This window comes from Lampris incognitus, chromosome 1 (genome assembly GCF_029633865.1).
Source record: "Lampris incognitus isolate fLamInc1 chromosome 1, fLamInc1.hap2, whole genome shotgun sequence".
In the NCBI taxonomy this organism is placed as follows: domain Eukaryota; kingdom Metazoa; phylum Chordata; class Actinopteri; order Lampriformes; family Lampridae; genus Lampris; species Lampris incognitus.
In genome coordinates, this window is record NC_079211.1 from 28701878 (window position 1) to 28714397 (window position 12520).

General features: G+C 45.7%; 1 protein-coding gene across 1 annotated transcript; it reads left to right on the top strand.

The window, feature by feature from the left end:
* Positions 1 to 357: 357 nt before the first annotated feature.
* On the top strand, positions 358 to 8915 carry her5 (hairy-related 5). Its single transcript, XM_056277251.1, has 3 exons — positions 358 to 444; positions 8115 to 8210; positions 8361 to 8915. The coding sequence occupies exons 1-3, from the start codon at positions 358 to 360 to the stop codon at positions 8913 to 8915; spliced, it is 738 nt and encodes a 245-aa protein (XP_056133226.1).
* The last annotated feature ends 3605 nt before the right edge of the window (positions 8916 to 12520 follow it).

Below are 12520 nucleotides of genomic sequence, written 5' to 3' on the forward strand. Positions count from 1 at the left end.
ATTCTACTACTACTACTACTACTATTACTACTACTACTTTCGGCTGCTCCCGTTAGGGGTCGCCACATCGGATCATCCGTTTCCATTTCTTCCTGTCCTCTGCATCTTTCTCTGTCACACCAGCCACCTGCATGTCCTCTCTCACCATATCCATAAACCTCCTCTTTGGCCTTCTTCTTTTCCTCTTCCCTGGCAGCTCCATATTCAGCATCCTTCTCCCAATATACCCATCATCTCCCCTCCACACATGTCTAAGCCATCTCAATCTTGATTTCCACCCAATATCCCCTGTATAGAAAACATCCAAGTCCCCGGACTCCCTGCCATCAGAGCATTAATCAAACCCAAGGTCTCCATATGGATGAAGGGTTGCTGTCCAGTGGTCCCTCCTGTGATGTCAGAAAGAGGGACCTGGAGAGAGTCGTCCGCAGTGGGAAGCGGAAGGTGAGAGGGCTCGAGAGAGGAAGCGCTGGTGAGAAACTAACAGGGGCAGGTATGATGGGCAGGGCCATTGAGGATGTAGCGAAGGAGGTGTTGGAAGAGAGAGGTGACAGTTTGGGAGAGAATGAGAAGTGGCAGGCGAGCGAGGGGAAGGGAGGGGGGGTCGCGTATGCAGACGGAGAACAGGAGAGGTAGGGAGAAGGGGGTGGGGAGAGGTACTCGTGGCATGACATGGAATAGAGAGGAGCAGCACCCGCTTGACTGGTGGAAGGATGGCCGACGAAAGTCAACTTAGAAGCCTCTTCTGAGTTGCAAATGACCTTATCCGCAGATGCAGTGTCATGCTTCGTGATCATCTCTCTCTCATTCACCCTTAGACGGAAGTCTGTAATTAGAGATGGAGAGAGCTGGTCTGTCCCCATGTTGTTTTGGTACTGGCTGTCCACGTAACTTTTGAGCTCTTGAATGAGGCCAGTTCTCTGCGTTGGTGGTATTCTGTGCATGTAGCTGGCCAACTGGGCCATGCACTGGCGAAAACCCGCAGTCTCAATGGTGAGGAGGGTAGAAACAGCGGACTGTGAGGAGTGAGGAAGGCCTACTGTGGGAGCACACAGAGCTTTCATCTGACCTGGGTTATCAATGCTGGAATCTGTAACAAGTAAAAGACACGAGGACGGGGGTTGAGAGTATGATTATGCAGATAGATCAGGTTAGAGTGCACAAAAGTTGTTGTTGTTGTTATCTTGATGCATGCTAAATAATCCAGGTAAGAAAATCAAAGAGGGTTGAATCAGTTCATCCGGATACAACGTTGTATCCAGATGAACTGATTCAACCTTTTTTGATGTTGTTTGCCCCCCCTCCCATAATCCCCCTTCCACTCACAATTCCTCCAATTTATTCTACTAACTTCTGATTGACCAACCGTTGCTTAAACACTGCCTGTCTGTCCACTTTCGCAGATACTCCACAGCCAAGTCCAGAATCTCTGCTTTCTCAATTTTTGGATTCTGCAACCGCTGTGGATGATGATACGGTGAAATACAGAGAACACGGTGAATATGTCATCGCAACACGTCTGAAATTCATGTACGTACACATATGGGGACATCACCACAGAATGACAACTCACCACATCGGACGTGTAATTCAACAACAAAGTTCTCAGTTCCCTAAGACTTTGATTTATTCGATCTCTTCTCTTTTTCTCTACAACTGGTTTCAATATCTGGGGGAAAAGTGGGGTGACACGAGTATCAATGAAAGTTGTAAGTCTTGGGAAGTGACGCTTCCATCACTTCCTTAGCCGTGTGTTGCATTTAGCCCCCCTATAATGTGCTGGGGCTCTAGTAATATTCAAATTCAGGTGGGTGAAAATTAGTATAGGCCTTACCCTTCTTCGACCCGTGTCATCCCCCAGGTTTGAACCACGCAGTTTCCTCGTCATGGTTCCCCTGTCAACTTTCCCTTGGCCAGTGAGGTCTTGTCCCCGTCTCCCTCCCTCCGGCTCTCTGGGCGGCCAGCTGAGAAAGACTGCACGTCGTAAATGGCCCAAGCTTATATAGACCACGGAGGAGTCTCGCACATTGGTGGAGAGGTGTGACTGACGCGCCTACCCGAATTGAAGACTGTCCTCTCTCCCATCTGGGTCCCGTAAAACAAATTCATTCTCAATTTTCAAGAAATGTGCGCTTGATTAAGCGGCTCGCTCTCTCTCTCTCTCTCTCTCTCTCTCTCTCTCTCTCTCTCTCTCTCTCTCTCTCTCTCTCTCTCTCTCTCTCTCTCTCTCTCTCTCTCTCTCTCTCTCTCTCTCTCTCTCTCCCTTTTCGTCATCTGGGCTTGGGAGTCGATGTCAGACCTGCTTGGAGGGGTTTATATAAACCGCCATTAACAAAGAAGGTTGCTGACTTGCAGTGGAGGATTGTGCATGGGATAGTAGCAGTTAATGCTTTTCTCTCTGTTATTGGTCAGGGTGTGAGTGATAAATGTATTTTTTGCCCTTACAAAGAAACTGTTTTCCACTGTTACCTGGAGTGCGTGCGCCTGGTACCACTGTTCGTGTTGTTGGAGAGTTTATTCAGAAAGGTAGGGGAGGCTTTCTCCAAGCACACTTTCATTCTGGGGTTTGTGTATAAACGTACTGTGAAAGACAAATGTCAACTGATGAATTTCATCCTGGGACAAGCGAAACTGGCCATATATGTAAGCAGAAAAAGAAAGATAGAAGACTCAGTAGACACTGATGTAAAGCTGCTGTTTACTAGAATGGTAAAAGCCAGGAGGATTCTTGATTTCAATTATTACAAAGAAATGAAAGATACCCAGCAATTCAGTGCTATCTGGGCTTACAGGGAAGTGATGTGCTCAGTAAAAGATGACCAACTTGTTTTTTCTGGAGAATTGATGTGATTTGCCTTTTATTTTCTACGCAATTTATTTCTTGGCTCGTGGTTTGAATATGATTGTATTTTTCTAAAATAAAAGTCACTTTTTAAAAATCAAAAAAAAATCTCCCCCCCCCCCCTCTCTCTCTCTCTCTCGCTCGCTCACACGCTCTCTCTCTCTCTCCCAATTGATATGTGAATCGGTTCTGTGATGGAAAATGAAGTCTTTATTGGACAGGTTATTGTGAAGGAGTGACTTTGTTCATATTGTGAAAAAGATGTGTTAAAGTGGGGTTTTTTTGTGGTTAAATAAAGACTTGTTTTAAATCCAATTCTCTCTCGAGCTTTCTCTCCCTTTCTCTCTCTCTTTCTCTCGACAAGACACGGAAAGTAACCATTTCAACAACATCCACTGTATGAATAAAACTTAACAATTAAAATCATGACCCATCACAGTAAACAGTAACTGGATTTTTTTGAGGGGGGGGTAAAAGATACAAGATGCAGTGGATTTTTATTACTAAAGGGCTGAAACTCGTATCGACACCGAGTAGAAATCTCGCGTTAGTTAACAATAGAATATCGTGCACGTGTGGTATAGGAATGTGCCCTAGTTCTCCGTTAAACACGAATTGGCACCAGGGAAGTGAGGCGATGGGAAAGCACATTTTGCTTCGTGGGAACAGACCTGAAGTGACAAACTGAGCCACAACTGATGACTTTTATGGCGTGTGAGCCGTCGGCACCTTGTCTGCAGAGCGATGCAGAAGGCCAAACCTTCCGCGAGCTGAGCCTATCTATATACGCCGCTGTGCACACCGCGCGATGGGCTCCTCCTCCTCCTTACAGATGCTCCTGTTGGACATTATCGAGCAAATAATGATTCGTCGACTCGGTATATTTATGAAAGGTCTGCGAAGGATTCGATGCACACAAACGACGTCCCACATGGAAGAGTTCAGAGGAGCAAATGGGGAGACGGTGGAAATGAAGCGTTGGCATCACGGTTGCACCTTGGTGTTAAGTGTGCGCAGGTCTCCTACTGAGACTTTAAACTCTGTCGGTTCCATTTGCTTCATAGTGTCTCCAAGGTAAATACCCCTGCTGCCATCGGCCCAACGTGTATCTGACACAAACCTCTGTGTTTGGTGTTGTGTCCATCGCCATTAGTGACCCTGTCGCCTGCCCGATGCACCATTGGCTTAGTAGTATAGGGTCTTATCCACCAAAAGCCTCCGCCGGTCACTAAACCGATGGCTCCTTCTTTTATGCTAAACGGAAATATCATTGCCTTTCAAAGACGGCCTAATCTCATTGGGATACCCTTGATCCGATCATCCCGGTGTTATCTGCACACTTGAGCCTATTAGAGGGATCAGAGCGGCCATAAATGCAGTGTTTGGGGAAAGCCGGCCGAAATTCAAGGGGGGGGGGGCGTGGGATAGTCCAAAAAAAGAAAGCGAACAAAGTCGTTTTTAAAAACTTGCGCAGGCCGAACGGTTTAAACCGCCCCGACACGAAAATGTAGCCGAGCATGCACGGGCCCTGCATGAGCCACTAGTGTCCCCGCTGGGGTTATGCGGAAGGACGTGTGAGTATGTTGTCGTCATGTTCACATATCCCTGTGTGCATGAAGACTCCGCTCCGACATCCCCCCCCCCCCTGCCCTTCCCAAACCGCAGCGTCACGATGTGAGCGCAGCATGTGCGCTCAGTTTGTCGCTTTATGACAGCCCGGGGGGGGGGCTGAAGTTGCGCTGCTGCACCGGCTCGCTGGGGGGGGGGGGGGTATGCAAACAGTGGCAGCGGAAACTTGCGAGTCAGAAATGATTCCCCTCACATCAAATCAAAGTTTAATTGCACGTAATTAAGGTCATTACAAAAATGCCCACAGCAACAGCAGGCTGCAGCTGACTCCGAGGTCAGCAAAGAAAAAAAGAAAATAAAACATGGCAATCTTAACCCAAAACGTGGACCCCATGTATTGGGTGAAATACAGTAGCTTTGAAGCGATGAAAGATCGAGCTACACGTGTAGATGAAGGGAGTAGGGGGCGTCACACTATGATTCCTTCACGCCATCATAAATAAAACGTGTTTTGTTACAACGTGAAAATCGGTTTGGGGTTTGGTTTGGGATTCAGCCTGGAGCGATGAGCTGTTTGAAACAGCAGGCCGTAGTGGACAAAAATAACTCAAGTCCGTCCGAAATGAGGGTCATTCATTCACTCAATGAGGGTGGCCATTCATTTGCATCTAATCTTTCTTCATCTGCTGGATAGCTGAGTATGATCATGAGATTAGATTATGATTTAGGGCTATACAAAGACCATTTAACCTGACTCACCCTTAATTGTGTAGTGTCCGTGTGACCCGTTCTGAATCCTGTGTGTGTGTGTGTGTGTGTGTGTGTGTGTGTGTGTGTGTGTGTGTGTGTGTGTGTTCCAAGCACCTGTCTGCTCCCTTATCTCCCACACTCTTCACCCTCTTTTCTCTTTACCCTCTTTTAGTGTGTGAAACTACACGCGCGCGCGCACACACACACACACACACGAGGTTTCAGTATTGTTACATTTCACATGCGAGACCTGTCTGCTCCCGTCTAAACCTGCTAGATATGGAATCGAGATCCGGGCTGCCTGTGATGCTCCTTCACCATATGTGGAACTTGCAAGTGTATACGGGGAAGCCGGAGTCCCTGAGAAGGGATGTAGGTTGTCCTGGACATGACACAGGGACTCCATGGCCACAACATCTCGTGTAATAACTTTTTTTTACTTCACACAAGTTGGGACAAGAGCTCCTCGAGAGGAAGCTGATGATGGTAGGAACACTGTGGAAAAAACAAGGCAGAGCTCCCACCTCAACTGTTGACTACTCACAACAAAGAAAAGCAAAAATGTGGTACTGATGAGTATACTACATGGGGATGGGAGACTCTGTGACCAGCAGCATCAAAAACCAGAAATGATAATGTATTAAAATGCCACAAAAGAATGGGTGGACAATTTAGACAAGCTGGTGACTGGCTACAGCTGCAAAAGAAGAACCCTGCACAGGCCACTTGGGACATTCTTAAACATCTTGGACATCTCAGCGTACAATGCTTTTGTCATCTGGATCGCACTGAACCCAGATTGGAACAGATGGGATCTCCGGAGGAGACGGTTCTTTCTCTGGGAGCTGGACAAAGCATTGGTAAGACCTCAAATCCAGAGGAGAAAACATATTCCAAGGACTCCAGCTTCTGCAGCCATTGTGAGAAGGATTCAGGAGGCTGTTGATACCCCATCCACCTAACCAAAAGAACCATCAACTCCAGTACCTGAACTTGTTGCATGTGTGTGTCTGACTCTCCTTGGCCTGCTGTAACTACATATATGTGTGTGTGAGTGAGTAGTAAAATATCTAATCTGAGTGTTTTTATCATTCTAGGTTGCAGCTGGTAGCAACAAGAAGAAGCCATGCAATGTATGTGGACTCAAGAAGGACAGGGAGACACAGTACAACAGCACACATCCATCAAAAAGACATGTAGGGTTAATACTCCTGTCTGTGTCCCTGACCAAGGCAATGGAAAGAAGAATTGGAGTTGGTCCCCGGGTGAATCAGCTGCCCACTGCTCCTATACAACAGGATGGGTTAAATGCAGAAGACTAATTTCATTGCAACCTGCAATGACAAAATAAAGTGGCGTTCTTTCTTCTTTCTAAAGTGCAATTAATACATTTGCAACACACACACACACACACACACACACACACACACACACACAGAGTAAAATTCCATCCCTCATGTGATGTGTAACCACGATGTATGTGTGTTCAATGGGGCTCATTCATAACTTCTAAACAAATCTTGTATGTAAAATGTAAAATTTGTCTTCCCAATTTGGTCAGTTGAAAGCAATAAACATCATAAGAGATGAAAACCTTGTTTCATTTGTTCATTTGTTTACAATTGATTTTTTATACAAAAATCACATTTTATTTAATAGCAATAAAATCATCATCTGTTAAGTTTTGTTTTCATAATTTCATGGATGTATTGTTTTAAATCCCCCAAAAATGTTCGCGGGTCTGCCGGACCCCTGAACAAATAACAAAAATACGACCAGCATACAGGGTACTTCAAGTATACCGTTTTAAAGACTTATGTTTCCTGGATAAAGAGGTGCTCAAACGTCGAAAGTCATAAAAAAACAATGCAACTCTCCCTATTGTCGAAAGCAGAAGTCTGCTTTCGCTTTCATATTAAAACACCAAAAGATTTGTACAAAAAACTTTCTGCCAAAATCAGTTCGTGCCTTTCTAACTAGACCAAGCTTGTCTGACTGGCTGGTGATGAGACTCAGAATTTATCGTTTTATTTATCCTCTCATCACCAGCCAGTCAGACTAGCTTGGTCTAGTCAGAAAGGCACGAACTGAGGAAGCCTCTTGGATGAGAGGCGACACGTCTTCACGGATATATACCAGGTCCAGTTGCACTCGATTCAATTCCTTTGGATAACCATGACCTTGATGAATGAGAACATTCACAGACATTTCTGCCAAAATGTTGCTATAACGATTTATTATCTAAAACCTCCGCTGTCAAAGACCTTTATCATTATTTTGGGGAAAATGTTCCGTTTGATTTCAGTCATCACTGCAAGAAGGAAAACAAAACAAAACAACAAAAAAACTACTTAAAAAAGCATTACACAAATGTAAATACACCAATAAGAGCAAACTTCGCGGCCTTAAAGGCATCAATTGAATTCATTCCATCGGAGAGAACGGAAGACAAGAAACGCCACAGAAACCCCCCCCCCCCCTAGCGTTTCGTTGTCTTTGTGTCGCAACTACATGACCATCTTTTACATGGGAAACGGGGAACACGGACGGGCACTACTCCTGTGACACTGAGGCGTCCAACGAACGCGTGCTTGGACGCCCATTGGGTCGGCTGCCGGGTAGTCTCGCGTTGCCAGAAGTCCGGTCCCGCGAGACTAGCGTCGGCGGATCTCCTCAGCGACCAATTATGATAGGGACGCGACGCAGGCCGACTCGTTCACCCACCGCGTTTGAACTCGAATTAAGGGCCTAATTTCAGCATGAAAACTGCACTCCCCGAGTTTTCCGGACAAACGGAGACGAGAAGGGTAAGAAAAAAGTAAAATAATTCGAAAAATGTATTTGTTTTTTTTCTCTCCCCCGCTGGTTTACTCAAAACTCTTGCGCGAGTTCGTTTGGTCCGCCTCGCCAGGTAAAAGGGCTCATTCGTTTTTTTGTTTTTTTCCATTGCCAGATCCCGAAACCAATGATGGAGAAACGCCGGCGAGACCGCATCAACCACAGCCTGGAGACATTACGACTGCTGTTGTTGGAGAACACTTGCAACGAGGTGTGTTTTCTCCCTGTTAGCCCTAAGTTGTATTTTATCTTCCCTCGTGGATAGTGATGCTCCACATTTATCCGTCGCTATGCTTCAGCGTCCCAGTAGTGGTTGGTTAAAGTGTCGCTGTAATCGACATTTTTTCCCTTCTTGATTCAGAAACTAAAGAATCCTAAAGTGGAAAAGGCAGAAATTCTCGAGAGCGTGGTTGAATTTCTCAAGACTGAAAAGGAAAAAGAAAATGAAAAGGAGCATCAGTCGAAGAAAGGAGTCCAGTCCAGGGATTGCCAAGGGGGGGAGCAGCAGCAGCAGCAGACCTACCGTGAGGGCATGAGAACATGTCTAATGAGAGTAAATCACTTCATAGCCACCAAGACCCAGGAGCTGGAGGAGACCAGGGGGGTCGGTAGTAGTTCACATCAGACCTCTCTGGGGTTCCCCGGTGCGCAAACCCATAACAACATGGCTCCTGACCAAGTCCACAAAGCGCTGGGGACCACCACCTCCACCTGTGACCAAACTGCTCCGTCTCCACGCATGTCCCAGCATCAACATTTACCAAGGCAGGTGTCCCAGTCCCACCCATCCCCTGGTCTGATGGGGAGCCCTAGCCGGAGGACTGGCCTTGACTGTGACCATAACACCCGAAAGCTGCTTTCCCCCAAGTCAAATGCAGAGGTCACTGATCCTGTGTGGAGGCCATGGCCGCAGTGAAAGATGAACCAACGGCCCCCTAGTTTAGCACTCTGTCTTCTACTGACAACGGCAGGATGGGCAAAACAAGCAAACTGTGGTGTATATATGTGTCGTACTGTATGAATGAACTCTTTGTAAAGTGAGGATATTTTTTGCTTTTCTGTGTGACCTTTAGTGCTTGTCAAAAAAAATATCCTCACAAAACCTTTATTATTTCTTAGAGGTTCGAGACGAGACAGGTTTGACTTTTTTTTGCATTCATAAACTTTAATGTCTTTTTAAAGGCAATCTAGCACCACGTATGTCCAATTCAATTGAAGTATCTTTTTTTTTACTTTTAATGTTTGTTTGTTTTTTAGACAGTTTTTGCAAGCTTTAGCCTGGTATGGTCTTTGTATTCCTGTTTTGAAGATCAATACTTAAACGTGTTTGCAGAAAATGCCAAAAAATAATCTAAAAAAAGTACTGACATGGCTTTTGTCTGTGTTCCTGGGGTTTGAATAGACAAACTTTGCAAAACGCTGCTGCACATTACTGCCTCATATTGCAAAATGGGTTCGAATTTCTTTTCTTTCAAAGGAGACGTGCTTAAATTGTAAATGCTTCAGTGACGTTTACAATAAAGGTAGCATTCACTAATCCATCAGCCAGCCATTTCCACACTTTAAAGAAGGGAAATGGGGGAGATCTGCAGCACTTGTTCACACATACTTTGGAGCCAGACACTAGTTGGTTGGAGTCAAATGCCTTCAGCTGTGCATTGACATGTTGATGTGGGTTTTTTCACATGTAGAGAGGCACATTAACAGACACTTGGGTGATCTTTTGCACACTGTGTCGCATTCAGACAAACGGTTGAGCTAAGTGTCGTCGTCTCCAATCTTCAAAAAATGAATTAAAAAGCCATTTGTGTAAAATGTGTGCAGGAAAATCCATCACCACGTATTATAGTAGCTAGTGAAATGTCAGCCCAGCACAAAGCACAAGTTCCCTTCGCACTAACTCTAGCGTTTTAAAACATATAAACTAAAATCTAATTCTATTTTTGGGGAAAAAAATAAAACCCAAATGTTTCGATTTTTTCCCCCTCTGAGTTGTATTGCCCATGCTTTCCAGCAGGTCACAGTATTTAGCTTGAAGTATTGATTTGCCTAATTCAGTACACCAACAGTATTTGTCCAGTAATTTGAGTCAGATCTGATGACTAGGCCTGGCAATTTTGAGTCTCGTTGTCCTTCTGTAGGCCAGCTCAGTATAGTGAAGGATCCATAGGACTGTATTTTGTGTTTATCCTTAACCTAGTTCATCACTATCCCGATACATTTTCTCACTGCGACAATCCAATAAGTAGCCTATAGGCGACCTATTGGATTGCCGCAGTGGGAGGCCTATAGGCTACTTAGCCATTTTAACACCTGACCGAACCCTGAGGGTGCCAGAGCACTCCGGAGACCACCACTGTCTGCGCTGCTGAAGAGCGATCGGGGAAGTCATCTCGCCTGGCTGCATTTCATTTCCGGTGCCTATTACATCTCCAAAAAAAACAAAAACAAGATACATTAATGGGCTTACTCCATCAAGCGTTCGTACGTACAAATTTGTTTTTTAACACACCCATGGGATATTTTAGCCTGGACTTTGTTTCACAACCTCGCATTTAGACGCCAGTTGGCCAACACTGAGGTCTTTGCAAGCCTGGGCGATGAGTGCTCGTTACAAGAAGCAGACACGTCAGGGGGGATGAATTATAAATACCCACCAGGCTTTGCTCGTGATTGTCACACAAACTTGAGAGCTAAAAATATCCCATGGGTGTGACAGAACAAACCTGTACGTACGAACGATTAATGAATAAGGCTCAACTGTCTCGCAAAACAACAAAAACAAAAATCCTCAGAGCGTACTGTGTGTGTGTGTGTGTGTGTGTGTGTGTGTGTGTGTGTGTGTGTGTGTGTGTGTGTGTGTGTGTGTGTGTGTGTGTGTGTGTGAGTGTGTGTACGGTGCTCTGCTTAATTAAGTAGTATTCAGCAGAGGAGATCTGCGTTTGTGTTTCGCAGATCCCAAATTGGGAAGTAGAGGTTGAAGCAGGGCTATGATGGCAAACAGCGTCTGCGCTCAGCCAAGCTGCGTGGGTGACCTAAACTCGACTGTGTTAAACCGGATTTCATACTCGATAGTTGAACGTGACCCCTTGATGTAATTTTTGTCTCACTCGGTGATCTGATTGGGGGAGAGCAGTCAGACATAACCAACCTTACAACAGGCTACACGTTGCATATATGCAAATCCGTTTTGTTTGTCTGTTTGTTTGTTTGTTTGTTTGCTGTGTTGCGGCGATCTGCAGCTTCTGGGGGGGAAAAAGAAAAAAGAGATGACATCATAAAGCAGCTCATGTCCCCGCAGCCTCGTGTGTGCCCCGCATCAAAGGAGGCGTTAGTCGCGCTGCGGTGACTCCTGGACAGGACGCTCCTTTGTGCGCTTCCAACCTCCTCTCCCCTCGGAGAAAAGCCCGCGGGCCCAAGTAAATGAATTTAATTTAGAATCGGACTAAAGGTTTCATCTGAGGAGCATCTGTCTCAATGAAGATTAAACAGTTGTTACAAGAGACTTTATTCCACGCGCCAGGTTCCCTGAAAGGCTCGCGGGGATTAAAAGCTTTTTGCGGATATTTCTGCTTAACCGTTTTCCAGTTTGCTTAATCCAGACAACGGGGGCAGGAACATGGATCATTGACAGGACTGGATCTTTTGATTGTCGAGGGGAAAACTTCTAGTCCAGCGGTAGATTTTAACATGTTAGAGGATCGTAACGGTGCAAATCTATTCCCACCACAAACGCGCGTGAAGAGAGCGCGCTGTCCACCTTTTGGTTATAAAAAGTGTTCGAGCCATTTGGCACCAGACCTCTCCTAATTCCCCACGACGCACAGAGGGGGGGGGAGCCACCCACGGCTCAAACAATAACAGCAATAATAATAATAATAATAATAATAATAATGAAACAGAAAGACACTAATAAGAATAACTCCACCTCCAGTTTTCACAAATAAAAAACATGCTACCGCATCTTTCCAAGAGAAAACGCATCGGGTTCCTATATTAGCATCCCCTCTTGCCACGTGTCGAACCGCTTCACAGCCATCGAGGTGCTAAAAAAAAACTCGCGACACCCGAGGTGTTAATGGGTATGCTCCCACGCGCCGTGACGCTCGGCTTGATCGCCAACACACAGCGTCACATTTACACAGCACGCTAATAAACGCAGCGTTATTTCACATTTAGCAAATACTGGAGTATGTTGTTGGCATGGATTTAGTGCAGACTCATAATACAGTGGCGGGCAAAACGCAGTGGTTTTTCCCACCTCTGGACCGTCGCTGCGCGCTGCGCTGTTTCACCACCTTCTCTTGCCTCGTCTGAACACACCTGACCGACGCGTGATACCGCGATCAATGCTGCCTATGCACCTGACGTGTCGTGTTTTATGTTTTTATCAGTCCACCCACTATCCATCAGGGTGCTCATAGGATACAGACAAGCTTGCAAAGTATTGACAATGCAAATCTCGTCTCCTGGTTGCCTCTTCATCCAACAGAAACGAACTTGCAGGCTAGTTTCGTTGTC

Coding starts and splice junctions, on each gene's coding strand:
- her5 (XM_056277251.1), top strand. CDS start 358: ATGGATGAAGGGTTGCTGTCCAGTGGTCCCTCCTGTGATGTCAGAAAG. Junction 445..8,114: donor TCCGCAGTGGGAAGCGGAAG/GTGAGAGGGCTC, acceptor TTCCATTGCCAG/ATCCCGAAACCAATGATGGA. Junction 8,211..8,360: donor TGGAGAACACTTGCAACGAG/GTGTGTTTTCTC, acceptor TTCTTGATTCAG/AAACTAAAGAATCCTAAAGT.